A 19,369-nucleotide genomic window follows, 5' to 3' on the forward strand; every position below is an offset into this window, starting at 1 on the left:
TGAAGTATGAATAATAAAACCTCGTGTGTGTGGTGCTTACCCAGCACCAGCTGGAACCCCTAGGCACTAGCATTCTTTTTTTTTGAGTCTGGGTCTTACTCTTTCACCCAGGCTGGGATTACAGGTGTGAGCCACCATGCCTGGCCTCAGCAGCCGATAAAGGGTGCTGAAATCTTCAATATCTTTTCCTTAAGGTTTTCCTACTGAGTTCACACTTTCAAGGGAAAATACCCTAGCTTGGTTCTTTATCCACTCCCGTTTCAAGTTCTTTTAAATCTCTTTGAAAATTCCTCCCAAGGCACCAGTCAGCTAAGCCCATTCACTGCCAGGAACACTCCTTGACCTATTCACAAGGCAGTGACTCTCGAAGCAGACTTGGGAGATGGCACTTCTAGGGCACGTGCAGCCGTCTCTCACGTACAATGCGGACATTCAAAACCCAGGCAACGTCCAAAGGATGCCCGAGGGAGGGGGCGCCCATGTGAAATGGGGAGGGGTTGCCCATGTGAAATGGGGACTCTTATTTCCTGCTGCTCTCAAAGACAGTGGTCATAAGCTGTCTGGGAGCCCCAAAAGGAAAGATCCTTTCCTAACAGGACCATGAGGGTCACTAGATACACATGTCACAAAAGCCACTGGCTGTCTTCAGTCTTCATGCTCAGAATCTCAGCCGTCCACTCTGAGGATGCAGCTCTTCCTTGGCCAGCAGCAGGTGAGGCTCTGCAAATGGCTGTCATTTTCTTTTTTTTTTTGAGTTGGAGTCTCACTCTGTTGCTCAGACTGGAGTTCAGCGGCACGCTCCCGGCCACCCTAGTGTCAACCTGCTGGGCTCCGGCGATCCTCCCACCTCAGCCTTCTAAGTAGGCAGAACTACAGGCACGTACCACCACGCCCAGCTAATTTTTGATTTATTATAGAGATGAGGTCTCTCCAAGTTGCCCGGGCAGGTCTTGAACCCGTGGGCTCAGGCAATCCATTTGCCTTGGCCTGAGCCCGCGGGTGCTGGGATTACAGGCTGAGCCACTGAGCCTAGTTGCCTGTCATTTTCAAGGACATATCTTAAGCCTGAGGAGTGAGATTTGTTATCACTTCTTTTTTTTAAAATTACAAAATGTTTAAAAAAAATTTTTATAGAGATGAGGTCTATGTTGTGTAGGCTGGTCTGGAATTCCTGGGCTCAAGTAAACCTCTTGCTTCAGCCTCCCAAAGTGCTAGGATTACAGGCATGAGCCACCACACCCGGCCTGTCTTCACTTCTGATTAGACTCCACAGCACACAGTGGGGGGCCTCAGCGAAGGTCTGGATTAGAGCCCTTGGGTGACCAGCTCTCCTCTGGTAATTGGTAACTCCTGCCCACCAACTGATCTCCTCACAGGATGTCCAAGGGTCCATTCCCAATGCCCTGGTGTAGGCCGCTGGCCACCTGTCTTCCTTGACAAAGAGCTTGTTCATCCATTTGTGAAGAGTTGTTCAAAGATCTTGAGCTGGTTTTGAACTTCATATCAAAGTGAACTCACTTTTAGAAGATAATATACACCTACTCTCTAATTTTCTTTCCTTTTTTTTTTTTGAGTCAGACTCTATCACCCAGGTTGGAGTGCAGTGGCACACTCACGGCTGCCGCAGCCTCGATCTACTGCGTTCAGGTGACCCTTCTGCTTCAGCCTTCCAAGTGGTTGGAACTACAGGTGTGTGCCGCTATGCTCGCCTAAGTTTTTGATTTATTGTAGAGATGAGGTCTTGCCATGTTGTCCAGGTTGGTCTAAAACCCATGGGCCCAGGCAATCTGCTTGCCTCTGCCTCCCAAGGTGCTGGGATTACAGGCATGATCCACCGTGCCCAGCCCACTCTCTAATTTTCTATAAGAAAGATTTACCCAAAATGACCTGCAACGCTTACCCTTGACTTTCGGTCACCCAAAGTGACCATGGTCCAAGTCGAGTCAGATCACACCACTCAGCACCCTGCATGGCTCCCACTTTGTGGTCCACTGCCCCGGCTTCTCAAGGCCCATCTCCCCCTCCTCCCTTCCTCACTCTCTGCTCCACTAAACCCTGTACGTTCCAGCCTCAGCATCTCTGCCAACGCTCTTCCCCACCCCAAAGCTCTTTTCCACTAGGAAAGCCCCAGGAGAATAACTCCAAGGTCTCCCCATCAGCCACCCATGAGCCTTCCCCACCCCTCACAGCTGCCCCAGTCTTTCTCCACGCACATCATCCCATCTCTTGTTCAACATCTGTCTCCCCAGCTAGTCTGCAATGCCTCGAAGCAGGGCCTCTGACGATTGCATTCACGGTTACAATCCCAACTGTCACAGAGCAGGTAGCAGCAAGCATGTGTTAAACGGACTAAGAGCATGGGGCACTGCATTTCATGTGGTTAAGGGGCTGTTTTATTACTGGACACATGACTCCTTCCAGAAAATCCACTGCCAGGAGGCCATCCTAACACAAATCCAATATTCTAGGATGCGTGCAGTGGCTCAGGCCTATAATTTCAGCACTTTGGAAGGCCGAGGCAGGAGAACTGCTTGTGCCCAGTAGTTCAAGACCAGTTTGGGCAATACAGTGAGACCTTGACTCTACAGAAAATCAAACAAAATTAGCCGGGCATGGAGGTGCATGCCTGTAATCCCAGCTACTTGGGAGGCTGAGGTGAAAGGATCACCTGAGGCCAGGAGGTTGAGGCTGCCGTGAGCCAGCATTGTGCCACCCCACTCCAGTTTGGGCGACAGAGTGAGACACCGACTCAAAAAAGCAAAACCAAAACCCCACAAATCCAATACTCTAGGACACGACATGTATGCTGACTGCCACGCCACAGATGAAATCAGCCCTGGCTAAGGTGCAAATGCGATGCATTTCCACGTTACTAGCCTTCAATCAGGGTGAGGTAAATCAGCTCACTCTGTGTTTGCATCACATCGTTAGCCTTTTTCACATGAACTTCTGAAACATCTCTATCCTATGCCGTGACTAACTGTCCATCTAAACTATATTTATCCCTGCTAAGTTTAACGCTTTACACTCAGACATCGCGCGGATCACCTACTAGCCACTCAAAAGCATGTTTTTATAAACAGCGAACTTCATATTAAACAGTACAGCATTGGAACCAATTATTTCATAATGGTTCATAATTATTTCAAATTTCATATTTTGTAATGATATTTGGCTTGTAATGGAATTTTGAACACCGAGGAACTTATTTACAACAAATATCAAAATTCTATATCCTCTATTTTTCTAACATGTGGTAACATGTGAAACAGTCACCGACATACATTCATTGCAGGTTCATTGATACATATTGTGCAATGGTAATTTGTTGGATGTCTTCCACCTGGTGTATTTCTGTCCAAGCAGACAATGCAGTCTCATTTTCTTCCTCCCACATTAATAATATGTAATTTTTTGTCCAGTCTGTGCACCACTGTGAAAACACTCCAACATTTTCTTTCTAACATCAGTTGATACTTCTCTAATGTCTATCTCAGTATGTAGTCCATCTTTGTTTGCTTTTTTGTGCAACTGGAATGGAAAACTTCATAGAAACCTACTTTTGAAAAATTTGCACTGGTCTAAATTTGTCCTGTATAATCACCAGCAATCTTTTCAGGGGACATCTGAGGGGTTTGCTAGATTTGTCTCCTCAGAGGGTTAAATCCTCCTAGGGTTAATCTCAGCAACCTGGCCTAGCATTTCCAGCAGATGAAGTGTCTGCATCTTGGTTCCCATCTGTAAACTCTTCTTCTTGCTCCTTCTCTCCCTGCTTTTGGTCTTTCTTCTCTGCAATCACTGATCTGTATGGCAGGGTATAATGCTGTTGGGAATACCATGTGCTATTCTACTCAACCTCAAGGCTGGCTTAGGCAGCTGTCAAATTCCAGCCATGTTCACAATCACCCAGTCCTTTCTACTTCGCTATCCGATGGAATATGCTATAATGAGGAACAGCCTCACATTAAGCTGAAATCAAGAAATGTCATGTCCACAGCAGTCCCCTAATTTGCTAACCTCATTATTCCATCAAAGAGGAAATGAAGTCGATTGAACACGACCTTTTCTTAGTGGACTCATGTTGACTGTTAGCATCCTCCACACTGTCTGTTCTCAAACTCTGCTGGCAACCAGCTTGGGGCTTGCTGGCCTAGGATCACTAGAATGTACTCTCTTCTGCCACCACCATATGTGCCTGCCATTAGACTTGAATTTGTATTATTCTCCTTGGCATTTAAAAGACTATTTGTATTTCCAAAATCTCTCCATTCCCCAGGATCTAGTCCTGAAGACTGATACTCATTGAAAAGACCTATCCACTTGCTCGGAGTTCTGATCCCCCAGAATTGCAAGATAATAAATCTACCTAGTTATTAAGCCCCTAACATCACTTGCTGAGTGCCTACTGTGTGCCTGGAACATTGCTTTGTTTAGAGCCTACACTTTACAGTCCCATTTGGTGAGGAAGCCAAAAGCAGGCCAGCAGTTGACATCTGCTGACCCCTATACCATCACCCCAAGAAATTCTCCATCCTTCCCTCCTTTTTAATATGGTTTTAAAGGTCTTATGGCTATCACTGTTTTTTCTTGTTTTTGAGTCGGAGTCTCACTCTGTTGCCCAGGCTAGAGTGCAGTCGCACAGTCACAGCCACCGCAGTCTTGACCTTCTGGACTCGTGCAATCCTTCTGCCTCAGCCTTCCAAGTAGCTGGAACTACAGGAGCATGCTACCATGCCCAGGTAATTTTTTGATTTATTGTAGAGACATGGTCTCGCCAAGTTGCCCAGGCAGCTAATTTTTATAAATCAGAATTGAAGAGAGAATTTTCCAAAAATCCACCATGAAATGCTGCCTTCTAGCATATGGACTTTAATCTTCCACTGTGCTCTTCCATGAAGAGAATGAACTTTGCAATCTGATGCCTAGCCTCGAATTCTGCTTCCTAATTTCTAGCTATGTATTCCTATTTCCTCCTGTGTAAACTGGGATGAAAAATGTTTCACTTTCCTATGGTTGCAAAACGCATTGCTGTGATGTTAGGGGCTTAAAACAACACGGATTTATTATCTTGCAATTCTGGGGGTCAGAACTCCGAAATGGGTCTCATGGGGATAAGATCAAGGTGTCAGCAGAGCTGGTTCCCCCTAAGGGCTCTAAGAACTGACTTCTTGCCTTTTCTGTCTTCCAGAGACTGCCTGCCTTTCTTGGCTTGTGGTTCCATCCTCCATTTTCAAAGCCAGCAGTGGTTGGATAAGTCTTTTTCCTATCACAAGACTGTGACCTTGACAACCCTGCCACCCTTTTTTTCTTTTTTTTTGAGTTAGAGTCTTACTCCGTCACCCAAACTGAAGTGCACTGGCACACTCACAGCCACCCCAGCGTTGACCTGCTGGGCTCCAGTGATTCTTCCACCTCAACCTTCCAAGCAGCTGGAACTACAGGTGTGTGCTACCATGCTGGACTAATTTTTTATTTATTGTAGAGACGAAGTCTCGCCAAGTTGCCTTGGCTAGTCTCAAACCTGCGGGCTCAGGCAATTCACTTGCCTTGGCCCCCCAAAGTGCTGGGACTGCAGGCTGGGCCACCGAGCCTGGTCACCCTCTTCTATTTTTTAAGGACTTTTGTAAGATAATCTAAAGGTCAGCTCATTAGCACCTTAATTCCTCCTTGCCACGTTAGTTAACACAGCATCACAAGTCCAGGGAATAGGACGTGGACATCTTTGGGGGCCATTACTCTGCTTAGCACAAGACAGTTTTGTCTTACTCATAAGGTTGTTTCAAGGATTACTGGTATTTCCAAATTCTTTCCAGTTCTTGCAATCTAGTCCTGAAAACTGAAACTCATTTAAAAGGTATCACCACTCATTTATTCAACAAATACCCACTAAGTTCTAAGTTAATGAAACAAAGCATATGAAGTACTTAGAGTCTGACATCCAGCAAGCACTCAATAAACTGTCACCTCTTATCACCTTGTGATCCTCATAATTTTATAATCTCTTCAGTAATATGGTCCCAGTCACAAGAATCTACTTCTTAGCCTGAACTTTCTGAGATCAGTGTTTCTAAAACTCAGTGAAACACTGCTTTTTCTTCCAACTATAAATTTCAACATGACATTTTCTCCCGGGTCCTGAGAACCAACATGTCTTCTGTGTTAAGGCAGAATTAGAACTGAGATAAGCTTCCCCTGCCTGCTAAGAGATGAAACATCCCACAAGACCAGTCAAAACTCCTCCCGGTCAGCCATGGTGACTCACAACTATAATCCCAGCACTTTGGGAGGCTGAGGTGGGAGGACTACTTGAGCCCAAGAGTTTGAGACCAGCCTAGGCAATATAGGTAGACCTCAACACTACAAAAAAAATTAGCTGGGTGTGGCAACATGAGCTAGTAGTCTCAGCTACTCAGGAAGCTGAGGCAGGAGGATTGCTTGAGCCCAGGTGGTTGAAGTTGCGATGAGCTGTGATTGTGCCACTGCACTCAGCCCAGGCAACAGGGTGAGACCCCAACTCAAAAAAAAAAAAAAAAAAAGCACCTGGCATGCTCTGGCTCTAACAGTGGCACTGACATTTCTGTGATTCTGTATTGTGAGGGCACTGTCCTTCTCAATGGTCTGCAGCATGACTCCAAAACACCCTCTGTGTGGTTTCTCTGTACCATACCCACACACAAAGATCTCTAGCGGGTCCCAATGCCAGCCTCACAGAATTCAGCTTCCAGACAGATGAACATGGTTTTTATGCAAAGTGAACTCCATCCTGCATTGCAACCACACGCTTCTACGGAAGGTGGCTACTTCCACTTCACAACAGTGGGGACTCGTTTGTCCAATGTCATACAGGGGAGTGATTCCTTACAGGCAAACATGGAGCCCTTTCAGGGTCTTGGGTTTATCTTTAAGCAGCTAACCCAACGTTATTGATCTTGAAGTATACTTCAGTTTTTTGGTTGCTATTTTTTCAATCCATAAGCATTATCTTTTATCATATCTGTTTCTCACTTTAAATTTTTTTTGTCTCCCCTTGCCTTTTGTTTTTGAGTTGGAGTCTCACTCTGTGGCCCAGGCTAGAGTGCAGTAGCATGCTCATGGTCACTGCAGTGTTGACCTGCTGGGCTCTGGCGATCCTTCTGCTTCAGCCTCCCAAGTAGTTGGAACTACAGGCACGCACCACCATGTCCAGCTAATTTTTTGATGTATCATAGAGGTGAGGTCTCACCAAGTTGCCTAGGCTGGTATCAAACCCCTGGACTCAGGCAATCCTCTTGCCTCCACCTCCCAAAGTGCTGGGATTACAGAGGCATGAGCCACCACGTCCAGTCTTTTGCCCCCCTTTCTATCTCAAAATTGTGCTTGAAGCTTTTGATTATGTCAGTCATGCGTCTCATGACCAAGGTTCCCTGCTTGTCTCAAGAGCTGCTCTTGCTGGGTCAAGGGATGAAATCTTCAACATGGGACCTCCATCACACGGTCGGCAGGCTTAGGGATGCAGAAGCCTGAACACCAGGGTCCTCAGGGCCAGAAGAGCCAATGAGTTCTGGGTGTGGCACCTGCAGACTGAGGGTAGGCTATGCTGGTCTGGGGTCCCAAGGAGATCTGGGAGCTGGGCACAGCACAGTGGGCAGGTGGCCTGCGTGGGTCCTCTGGGGACTGTGTAGGTGCCATGCTCTCACCTTGACTCCTGAGGCAAAGGGATTGGAGATCCTCCTCCCCCAGGAAGCACACAGGTCCTCCCCTTAGAGTGCAATTAGGACCCTTCCGACCCACCACTGCTGGCAGACTTCACCCAAATGCCCCAGCCACCTCTGTCAGGAGACTCTACCCCTGCTGCCTCTCTGCTGTGGGGCAAAGTTTCCTCTTTCAAAAGGTTTGGTCATGGTCAGGAATGGTGGCTCACACCTGTAATCCCAGCACTTTGGGAGGTGGAGGAGAGAGGACTGCCTGAGTCCAGGAATTTGAGACTAGACTGGCCTGGGCAACTTGGCAAGACCTTGTCTCTACAATAAATAAAATAATTAGCCGGGTGTGGTGGCACGTGCCTGTAGTTCCAGCTACTTGGAAGGCTGAGGTGGGTCGCCTGAGTCCAGCAGGTCGAGGCTGCAGTGGCCGTGAGCATGACACTGCATTCTAGCCTGGGCGACAGAATGAGACTCCAAATCAAAAAAAAAGGGGGCCTGGTCATGTTCTCCCATCCATCATCTCTTGAGCATAATTTATTTTTATTTTATTTTAATTTTTTGAGTCAGGGTCTTACTCTGCTACCCAGACTGGAATGCAGTGGCATAATCACAGCTCACTGCTGCCTCAGCTTCCTGGGCTCAAACGATTCTTCCACCTCAGCCTCCCAAGTAGCTGGGACCACAGGCATGCGCCACGGCGTCCGGCTAATTTTGTGATTTACTATAGAGACGAGGTCTTACTATGTTGCCCAGGCTGGTCTTGAACTCTTGGGCTCAAGCAATCCTCCTGCCTCAGCCTCCCAAAGTGCTGGTATCAAAGTCATCAGCAAGCATGCCCAGCCCGCAATTTCCTTCTGTCACCTTCAGAAATCATATTTTCTTCCTGGCTTCCTTCCAGGTTCTCTCTTTCATCTGTCTAAGGCCAATCCATCCTTGCTAATAAACTCAAGGGAGGAGGGCGAATATGTACTACTGGCCCTTTTATCTTCCGTTTGCCCAGGAAAACCAGCTCTCACCTGGGCAGACACAACTGGCCACTGCCTCAGTCTACAGCCTACCACTCCCACGCGGCTCTCAGAGTGTGCCTTCCTGCCCTAAATTCCAGTTTTCAGATCTTCAGATAAGCTAAGAGTCCTCTTGGTTCCCTCTGAAAGCTCCCCAGCAAAACTGCCAGCAACTGCACACTTTGTTTATGTTGCTTATGTTGTTTATGGTGTCCTAGGTCAAAGGTGTGAGGGAAAGGTGGCTTCACAGAGTACTCTGGAGGCCCTATTAATCCAAAGATTTTATTAACTGCATCCTTTCACTCCCTAACCATGCTGGGTAATTATCCGACTTTGTGTCCTGACAGCCAGCATCGGAGGGGGGAATACTATTAATCTGACCTATACTTTTGGTTTTGTCATTTATTTTATTTAAAAGGCTTCCGTATTATTTTACAGTTCAAAAGATCATGCACAAAAACACAAATGTACATCGATGATAATTATACCAAAATGGCATGAGTAAGGCTTGTAAGTAAAAGCCTCAAAATAAAATTTAAAAAACAGTGGTTCAATGAATAAGGCACAATAATTTAAGTGGCAGTGAGAATACAGGTGAGAGAGAAATTCAGAGCATTCTATTTAACAAATGACAGCTCAGCAAATTTTAACTAAAAGCTCTGTACTAAAAATGTGAACATATATTGACTATATAAAACTTATTTGAAAAGCTCAATTTTGGTATTCTGAAACCAATGCAATTGTTATACAGTCATATTCCCTGTCCCTATGGGGCTTAAGAAATAGGTATAAACTCCAAGAAAACGAGCCTGTAAAGACCGAAATTGTCAGTGCTATTATGCAGGCTGTAAAGTGCACTTTACACCACCAGATTACAGTCATACTGGGCCTTAATGAGTCTAACTAAAAGACTTTTTAGTAATTTTCATTTTGCATGGATTAGGGAGTATTAGTGGGGCCCATATGATCTTCTATAAATCAGAAGAAGATCAAACAACATAGTGTTTGCAGCGGGACCTGTGCTCTGGGCAGTGTCTCTAGCTTACCCATTTGGGGAGCCGCCCCTAAGGGTTACACAGTATGAAGGGACCCTGGAGGTTTTGGACTCTGTCCTCATGCACCATTGGGGTTGAGATGAATGGACTTGGCCATTTAATCAAGCATGCTAGCAGCAATGACTCTGTTCTATTTGTTTTCTGGAGGGTTTTAATAGCAAGGCCCTATAAATTTCAACCACAACAGTTTTTATTTCATAGTGCTTCCCAAAAGAGCATCCAAAGAGCTGGAGAAACACGTACCCCAGATATTGGCAGGCCTAGGAATTGGAATCAGCACCAAGGAAGAATCTGCTTACGATTACCCTCTCCTAAAGAGTCAAAGCCAGGGCCCAAACCAAGTTCAGGCACAGGTCTGGCAGGGCACAGACTAACCAGAGTGGAGGTGAAAAATGAAAACAAAACCAACAAGGCAGGAAAACAGCAACAGCAAAAACCAAAAAAACTCAACTGTTTTCCTGTTCAAAGGTTTCCACAAAAATATATTTGCGTGCTCTCAAAAATCCAGTCTACGGCGGGTCTAAACCTCTCACTAAGCTTTGGGGAGTCTGAATCTCTACAAGATTCTTTCTGATGATTCTGGCGTGAGCAGAGGGAGACTGTCTGGAAGGTTCCAGGAGATCCTGTTTATCTTAAAAGTGTGAGCTTGGCTTTGCTGAGTTGTGGCCATTAAATCGTTCCACCCTCCCTTCCCCTCCCCACCCCACCCCACCCCACTCCACCCCACCTGCGGGCGCTGGCGGGAGAACTTTGTGTTAATGCCGTACCTGCCATTCCTGGTATCGTGTTGCCGCATGTTCTTGATAAAATGAATCTTCTTAAAATTCTTTGGTCTGGGCGAACCTGAGAGAGTTCGACATCTGAAAAATAAAGTCATTTCAAAAACACAGTCAGTTGCCTGCTGGACAGCTGAAGTATCTTCCACACAGAGACAGGACGGAAAGACCAGACAAATGGTTTGAGTCACCCCAAAGCAGGCAGGAGACTACAGGCATAATGAAGACAATACGGCTGGAAGCAAGGAAGCTTTAAAAAAAAAAAGCCCCAGTGACAGACAACTTCCTTGATAACTCTGATCATATTTTATATGGGTCTCTGAAACTCTGATCATATTTTATATGGGTCTCTGAAAAGCCAGCTAATGAAAAGTATTGTTCCCAGTTACAATAAAATAACCTACACAGATCCCAAAGACATAGTTCTTCATTGACAACTTTAAAAGAATCCTGTATCAACACAGGTGAAGACTGTAAATTTAAAAGACTTTTTTAAGGGGGTGGGGGTGGGGGGAACACTGGAAAATCCAGTTTAAAAACAGCCCTGAATTGTTTTTCTTCTGGAACAGGATTTTGGCCTGAATCACCTGGACAGCTGCCTCAGCTCTCGATCTGGACTGACCGTGCCTGGGAAATTGCAGCTTTAAACTGAACGAAATCAGAGACCCGGCTAGTTGCTGGGATTTTAAATTTTAAGATAAACTTTAAATAAACATGTGTTGAGCAAAAGTGATTGGCTTCAAAAATTATCTTTTTCCTGGAATAAAGGACATTTGCTTGCACTACAGGACTGGGAAAACAGGCCGTAGAGATCTTATTTGTACATAGTGTTTTCAAAATTGTCTGGTAAAGTATAAGTTACACACTGTAGCGGCAGCAGCAGTAACAGCAACAACAAAGCAAACAACTGAGCAAACAAGAGCCCGAAGCTTAGTCTTGATGAAGGGTGCTGTGACTTGTCTACTGTGGTTTTGGCTACCAGAAAACCTTCTGACCACGGGCCCCCAGAGCTGGCTCCTGCCATGGGATGTGGATGCCTGTGACTTTATGCTTCAGAAAGCGAGTTCTGGAGAAGCAGTGCCCACCTTCCCAAAGCCCACATTGAGGTCTGGGCTGCAATGTCACCTGACTTCAGCCAGAAGTCTGAACCTTGAGGCTACAGGTCCAGGAGTAACAAGATGGTTCACCAAGGAAGCTGAGTTCAGGGGGAGTCGGGGTGTGGAGGCAGGTCTGGGAATCAGGTTGAGGAATGGACAGGGATACAGACCCACTGAGCTACCTCAGTCTTTGCTCTCCCTCAAGGGCCCGTTTCAAGGGCGGCCAGGAAGGGCATCCCCCATCTATCCTTCTAGTAAGAAGGGCCAGGCTTAGTAAAAAAGGGTCAGGCTTCCTAGAAGCCCTTTCTCAGAGAGTGTCAAAAAAAAATTTTTTTTTGAGTCAGAGTCTCACTGTCGCCCAGGCTAGAGGGCCGTGGCATGCTCACGGCCACCGCAACCTTGACCCACAGGGCTCAGGTGATCCTTCCGTCTCAGCTTTCCAAGTCGCTGAAACTACAGGCGTGCACCACCACGCCCAGCTAATTTTTTGATTTATTGTTGAGACGAGGTCTTGCCAAGTTTCTCAGGCTGGTCTCAAACCCTGGACTCAGGCAATCCTCTTGCCTCGGTCTCCCAAAATGTTGGGATTACAGGTGTGAGCCACAGCACCAGGCCCATTTCTTTCTTTTAAGAAGCAGCACATTAAAATGTAATTTAGCCAGGCGCAGTGGCTCACACGTCTATAATCTCAGTATTTGGGAGGCAGAGGCGAGAGGATTATCTGAGCTCAGGGGTTTGAGACCAGCCTGAGCAACATGGAGAGCCCTTGCGAGACCTCGTCTTTACAATAAATAAAAAAAAAATCAGCCAGGCATGGTGGCACACGCCTGTGGTTCCAGCTACTTGGAAGGCTGAGGCGGAAGGATCAACTGAGCTCAGCAGGTCGAAGCTGCGAGGGCCGGGAGCGGCCACTGCACTCCAGCCTGGGTGACAGAATGAGACTCCGACTCAAAAAAAAATACATTAATAAAAAATAAAATAAGATAAAATGTAATTTAACTTGAATAGATAACACTGAAGTAAACAAATTTAGTTAGATCAAAGCAAAAGCATGCTATTAGGTATTATCTGGTGGCTTTCATCAGGAAAAAGGGGTTCCATGGGCCAAGGGTCCAGAGAAGGAACGCCTCACTCTGGTCATTGTCCACTCCACTAGGGCAAGAAGCTTCAACAGACACCACGGTCCTCCTGGCTTTCACCCCTAAATTTACCACCCACCTGGACCCATCACTATTATTAATATTTCTAATCCCTCCGTGCCATTGTTGTGAGGATTAAACATGAGAATGTATGAGTTTCACAAACTATCAAGTGACACCTTTGAATACAACCCATGTCCTTATGTATACATACATACAAATATTCATATAGAAATTTTAAGTGGTGTTATTATTAACAAACCATTAGCTACAAAGGGTATGTCTATTTTGTTACTATTTGTCTCCTACATTACTTTTTTGTGTGTGTGTCAGAGTCTCACTCTGTTGCCCAGGCTAGAGCACGGTGGCATGATCATAGCTCCCCATAGCTTCGACCTCTTGGGCTCAGGCAATCCTCTGGCCTCAGCCTCCTGAGTAGTTGGGACTACAGATACACATCACCATGGCCAGCAACTAATTTTTTCATTTTTTGTAGAGACGAGGTCTCGATATGTTTGCCCAGGGTGGTCTCAAACTCCTGGTCTCAAGTGATCCTCCTGCCTCAGCCTTCCAAAGTGCTGGGATTATAGGCGTGAGACACCATGCCCAGCCTCTAGTGGCTTCTAGACAGGCCCAAGGGCCAGGAGTGTCCTGATACCCTTCTCCTTCTTCCCCCCTAAAAAGCAGGGCTTCCTGTAGCCAGCCAGTTGGAGGGCAACGGGCCAAGAGCCGAACAGTGAGCAGGTTCAGGTGGCTCACGGATCCTGCCACCTCAGCAAACCCTGCCACCTCTTTCCTTCTACCTCCCAATAGCAGGAAGCTGGTACCAATGCCAGCGCAGAAGAAGGGCAGCCTTAGGGGCTCCCTGTGCCTGCAGAAAGAGGGGCCCCAAATTCCTCAGCCCTCTGCTAGAAGGGGAAGTCGGCCAAAGGGCCACAGGTGGCTGGCTGGGCCAGCAGGGGAAGGAGGCAGTGGCTGTGATCACTTGAACAGCTGTGGCCGCCAGCACCCACTAATCCAGACAGTCTGGAAAACCAGGGCAGGTGCTGATGGCCACTACATTTCCCACAGATAAACCGTGGGTTTTCTCGACGCCTAGCAGAGGCGGCCTAACTCCTTATTTTTGGACACCAGGTAACCATCAGGCAGGTGGAAAACCTCTCAGTCTGAGTCCTCTCATGATAAATGCTCAAGTCCTAGAGTCCTGGGTGGATACAGGAAACACACGAGCCAACTGGGATGTGCAAGAGAAAGGTAAGACTTTTACCAGGGTAACTTAACAAAGGCCTTTTATTTCCAAATCGGCACCCGCTTCTAACTACATACACACCCTACTAATCTAGCCCTTCACTTGGCAAGCTATTTGCTGTCTTGTGTGTATATTTTTTTAAGCATTCAACTAAACCACCAGGGAACCTAAGAGATGCTCTAAGAGAACTGTGGCGTTAGCAACAATTGCCAAGGAAACTGGGATCCGAAGCACGCAGGTTGCACAGGTTAAGCAGAGAAATGAATTAATTTCAAAGCTGCCTGCATTAATGTGTAAACATCTATTTAAAAACATACATTTTAAGTGACGCAAAATTAAATCAGGATGGAATTAAATTAAAAACTAATTTAACGAAAGATTAGCTCTTTCTTGTTAGCGCTGATTACAGGATACACTTAATTATGCAAGAGGTTTAACAGAGAGGCCTGGAGCCATTTGTTCTTCCTGCTCAGCTTAAAAGCAAGTTGGGTTAATAGGCCTCCACCCCCACAGTTGTCAAAACACTTCATTACTAGTACCTTCATTTCACAGACCCGAAAGGCCCTCAGAAATCAGCCGATTGGGCCCGCCCATTTTAGAGGTGGGAAAACTGAGGACCAAGAGACACTAAGCAAATGTCCAAGGCCACATAACCATTTAGAAGAGTCTGGCCAAAAACTCAGCTTCCCTGAAACCCAAACCAATGTCCCTTCTTTTACACCAGGTTCCTTTTATTTCTTGGCATCAGTCCATTTCAAAGTAAATATGAGAACTTTCTTTAAATTTAAAACAAGTGTATTTGGGGAACACAGAATTCTAAAACTGCCCAAACTCCCTTGATTGCTGACTTATTCTTAAAATTCTATAATAACACACTATTTGTCTGAAGTTAAGTACAGTATTCCGTATGTAAGAATTGGATGAAGTAATGGTTAAAGCAGACAAGCCATTTGTACTTGCTCCTTGGTGCTACCTTGGGGCTGAGGGGTAGAGGGCAGAAGACCAGTCTGGGCTGATTCTGAGGAGGGCACAGGGGTGACAGGGCCCTGACCTGGAACAGAGCCTAGGTCCTTCCCTCAACACCTGGAGACACAAGGACACCTGTGTCTGGAGGCGCCACAGACCTGCCTGGGAACCACAGCTCCAGCCACAGCTCTCCCTCACCCCTGCCACAAACAGGGAAACCAGGGAATAAAGTGCAGAAGCCCCTGGTATTCTAAGAGGCAGCCAGAAGCCATGGCTGAACAATGTGGTAGCTGTGAGCCGTGGTGGGATCGTCAGAGCAGCACCTCACCGGCTCCAACACCAAAGATGCCCAGTGTGTTGAGAACCTTTCTCCTCTACTCTTGAAGACTGGATTAAAGCCAGCTCCCTCATTTGACTTTTCATATAGCTTTTTGTATGACTCCTGCAGGGAAACAGTCTTCTCCCAACATTTAACAGTGCCTTAGAGGGGGAACACTCATGTCCAAGCCACATTTACCACGCGGCCACGTGCCACTTATCCTAAGATGCCTACTAGTGGTTATGTACACTTTCAACGGGACTTCGGGAAGTAGAGATTTTGGCCAGGCTCGGTGGCTCACACTTATAATCCTAGCACTTTGGGAGGCTGAGGCAGAAGGATTGCTTGAGTCCAGGAGTTCAAGACCAGCCTGGGCAACATAGAGAAATCTTGTCTCCACAAAAAAGAAAAAATTAGCCATACATGGTGGCACACACCTGTAGTTCTAGCTACTCAGGAGGCTGAGGCGGGAGGACTGCCTAAGCCCAGCAGGTCAAGGCTGCCGTGATGGTGCCACTGCACTCCAGTCTGGGCGACAGAGTGAGACTCTGACTCAAAAAGTGGAGACTGAGCCGGGCTCAGTGGCTTAGCCTGTAATCTCGCGCTTTGGGAGGCCAAGGTGAGTGAACTGCCTGAGCCTGGGGGTTTGAAACCCACCCGGGCAATTTGGCAAGATCTCATATCTACAATAAATCAAAAAATTAGCCGGGCATGGTAGCGTGCGCCTATAGTTCCAGCTACCTGGAAGGCTGAGGCGGAAGGATCGCTGGAGTCCAGCAGGTTGAGGCTGTGGTGGCTGGTAGCGGCCACTGCACTCCAGTTTGGGTGACAGAGTGAGACTCCAACTCAAAAAAAAAAAAAAAGGGGAGATTGAACTGTTTGGCTCTGACCTTCTTTTTGGGATGACACTGGTGACGAGCTATATGGTCGCCTGATACTTTTGATCAAACACCAGGCCTGTCTGTGCCCACTCCATCCTCTGCTCTTTATGCCGGTGAAGGCTGTGGACACGACCTCTGACCTAGGAGTGAAGCTCCAGGAGGGAAAGCGCCAGCTCCAGGGTCCTCACCACCCCCTCTCAGCAGCACCCTCCAGGGCTCAAACAGGAAAACCAGGGGATGCCAAGGCCTGGCCAGCAGCCAAGGCACATGGAGATTGCAGCTGTGGGTTCCAGCTGGTGCAAATCCACAGAAGCTCACATCTGCCCGAGGCCCCACCTGCTGCCACCTGCCCTCTAGTCCCTGGGAAGCCCCTGCGTCCCAGCTGCAGCCCCTGTGCACTGCCCGCAACACCCCCCATTTCCCCTCCATATTCAGGGCTGTGGTGAGGATGAAAGGAGTCACAGTAACAGGAGTTCTTTCTCCTCCACAGGGAGGGCCTGGTTGGACCTCGGTACAGATGTAGACTGAGCTCGAGGAGGGGAACCTGAAAGTCACAGGCACAGCACAGCTCAGCCATCGCTGTCACCCCAAAAGATGCCTCGCAAGCACTTTTCTAATGCTACAGGACAAATGGATGGTTTGCAGACTCACAATTTTTTTTTTTTTTTTAGTTGGAGTCTCACTCCATCACCCCAACTGGAATGCAGTGGCACGCTCCCTGCCCCGGCAGCCTCGACCTGGTGGGCTCCGGCGATCCTTCTGCCTCAGCCTTCCAAGTAGCCGCAACTACAGGCGCATGCTACCACGCTCGGCTAATTTTTGATTTATTGCAGAGACGAGGTCTCACCAAGTCGCCCAGGTGGGTCTTGAACCCTGGGTTCAGGCAATTCCCTTTCCTCAGTCTCCCAAAGTGCTGGGATTACAGGCTGAGCCACCGAGCCCGGCCTACAAATATTTAATCAGGTTCCCCAGCAACAAGCTAGGAAGGGACATCGTAGTCACCTCCTAAGGAGCTCTGGTCACCCCTTCTGCTGACAATGAAGTTCGAGACCATTACCACTGTGTGACTACGCCTGGGGAAAGGGCCGGGACCATGCTGGGTTCTTCCATTAAGCAGCAGCTTTCAAAATGAGAAGGAACCACAGGAGGAAAAGCACCCACATTCCCGCATAAACTAGGCTATGCCACACATCATCGCTTTCTCAGTCCTCAGTGGTGGGGCTGCAAACTAGGAGGTGGTCCATCGTCCCTGGGATTCAGATGGTCACTTTAAATTTAATTCCATAGATCAAGAACTTAGAAACAAACACAATCAATATTTGGCTGCCATTTGTACTATAAACCATTTATAGCTTCCGACGTGGAAACATGGAAAACTCACCTCCGGAGAGGGGCGTTCTCCTCGATATCTTCCAGGGTCTCCAAGGAAGATCTCTGGGAAATGAGGCGCCGTCTGCAGAGAAAGGGGGGGAAAAACCTAGGGTTTACAATTGCTTTATTAAACTGATCAGATATTTCTATAAATCTAAAACTGTCCTTTAGGGCAAAAAAAGAGAGAAAAGACCAGACAAAAGGCGTCTTTAAGAAGCTGCCATGCCCCTACCCTGCATGCCAGGCCCCTGAGCCCTCCCTGGTCAGAGGGCTTCTTTGTGGTGATGAAGGAAGTGACTGACCCTTTTAATGCTGCAATTTCCCCCAAAGACAAAAAAAAAAAAGACAAGGTGCCTCTTGTAATACACTGTATAACTTCGGCACCATGTGCAGTTTGATGACACTACAAAGTATTCAAATACCAGTGATCTGAACCAGGCAACTAATAAATATTAAATTTTAAAGCCCTATTAAATAAAACTTCAAAATCATTAGGATGCAATAAAAAAGTTACAGTCTCTGGATGGCCATGATTTCAAAAGCAACTAGAAACAAGGAAGAAATGATTCCTTTGGGAGAGTTTCTCAGAGACCGATGAGAATGAATATGTGATTATGTAAAACATTAACTCTTCTGGGCTGCTACAGAACGCCAAACCACCTGCTAAAGCCACTAAAGCCGCCTCAATCCACCAGTTTCTTTTTGCCAGGCTGAAATAAGAACAGGTCCCAGTTAACTAAGAATGTCAGGTACAGGGAGGGAGCAGTGTGGCACGCTGGTAACTTTAAATTAACTCCACTTGAACAAGCACCATCATTTAATAATAAATGATTTGGCGGATGGTAGTGGCTAAAAAAATAAAGTTGGACCGGGTCTTTACCTTTACAAAATAATAGGTCTAGAAATATGAAGATAAGTCTATTTTTGCATTACACTTACAAAATTTAGGTTACGAACATGCTATTATGACCATGTTCTAATTTGTTTTGAAAAACAAAGAACGAAACAACTGTTTGGGTTTTTTTTAATTTTGTGTGTTCTTATTCTGACCAACTCTGACACCCAGAAAGGTCATTTTTGCAAACTATTCAAGGGTTTCATCAATTATTCAAACATATATAATTCTTTTTTCCTTTTCTTTCTTTTTTTTTTTTTTTTTGTAGAGACAGGGTCTTGCTATATTGCCCAGGCAGGTGTCGGCCTCCCAAAGTGCTAGTGTGAGCCACCATACTGGCCAAGGGCTTCATCAATTTTCCATGAAGCTGTCTTAATCTTTTGACATTCAAATCCTTTAAAAATACTCCTTTTCTCTTCTCTAACTGCAAGCTGGTCTAGTTCTCCCAGATCCTTACTCCACAACATGTGTGCTGCAAACAGCCGTCACACGACACTGTCGCTGTCTTCGTGACACACTGGGCCAGCCTTCTGGAGGAAGTATGCTTTCACCTAGCAATTTGCTAACCGTGACTTTCCATTTCCGTAATATTGCCAGTTTTCCAACAGTCGGCCAGAGACACTGGTCTTACCTGAGAGCAGGGTTCAGGGGGCCTGAGGGGGTGGGGAGCCGATCGTATAGGTGGCAAGTTCACGAGGAAATGGCACTTCCTGTGTAGCCTTGTAACTCTGGGGGCTCAGCTCACCAAGGACCCCATGGAAGCAACTGCAGCTGGGGCTCTGAAGCACTGATGGAGGTGCAGCCCTCCAAAATAAGGCCGGCAGGTGAGCAGTGGGCCCAGTTTTGTCAGGTGCTGTGACCTAGGCTGGGACTGGAACTGGGACAGATGCCCACTTGGTCCCACCCATTCACCCAGCTCTGAGCGGAGGCAGCCC

General features: G+C 46.9%; 1 protein-coding gene across 1 annotated transcript in view; it reads right to left on the minus strand.

Annotated features, from left to right (window-relative positions):
* The window catches only part of CABLES1 (Cdk5 and Abl enzyme substrate 1), a 74,478-nt gene extending 56,858 nt beyond the window's left edge, over positions 1-17,620 (minus strand). Inside the window, exons 1-2 of the mRNA XM_021713763.1 lie at positions 17,550-17,620; positions 10,509-10,601 (exon numbers count right to left, since the gene is read on the minus strand). Coding sequence (XP_021569438.1) covers positions 10,509-10,537 — 29 coding nt within the window. The 5' untranslated portion in view covers positions 10,538-10,601; positions 17,550-17,620. The remainder of the gene's footprint in view (positions 1-10,508; positions 10,602-17,549) is intronic.
* Between the last annotated feature and the right edge of the window lie 1,749 nt (positions 17,621-19,369).

The sequence above is a fragment of the Carlito syrichta genome, unplaced genomic scaffold (assembly GCF_000164805.1).
Source record: "Carlito syrichta isolate Samal-C Ts95f unplaced genomic scaffold, Tarsius_syrichta-2.0.1 Scaffold304726, whole genome shotgun sequence".
Taxonomy (NCBI): Eukaryota; Metazoa; Chordata; class Mammalia; order Primates; family Tarsiidae; genus Carlito; species Carlito syrichta.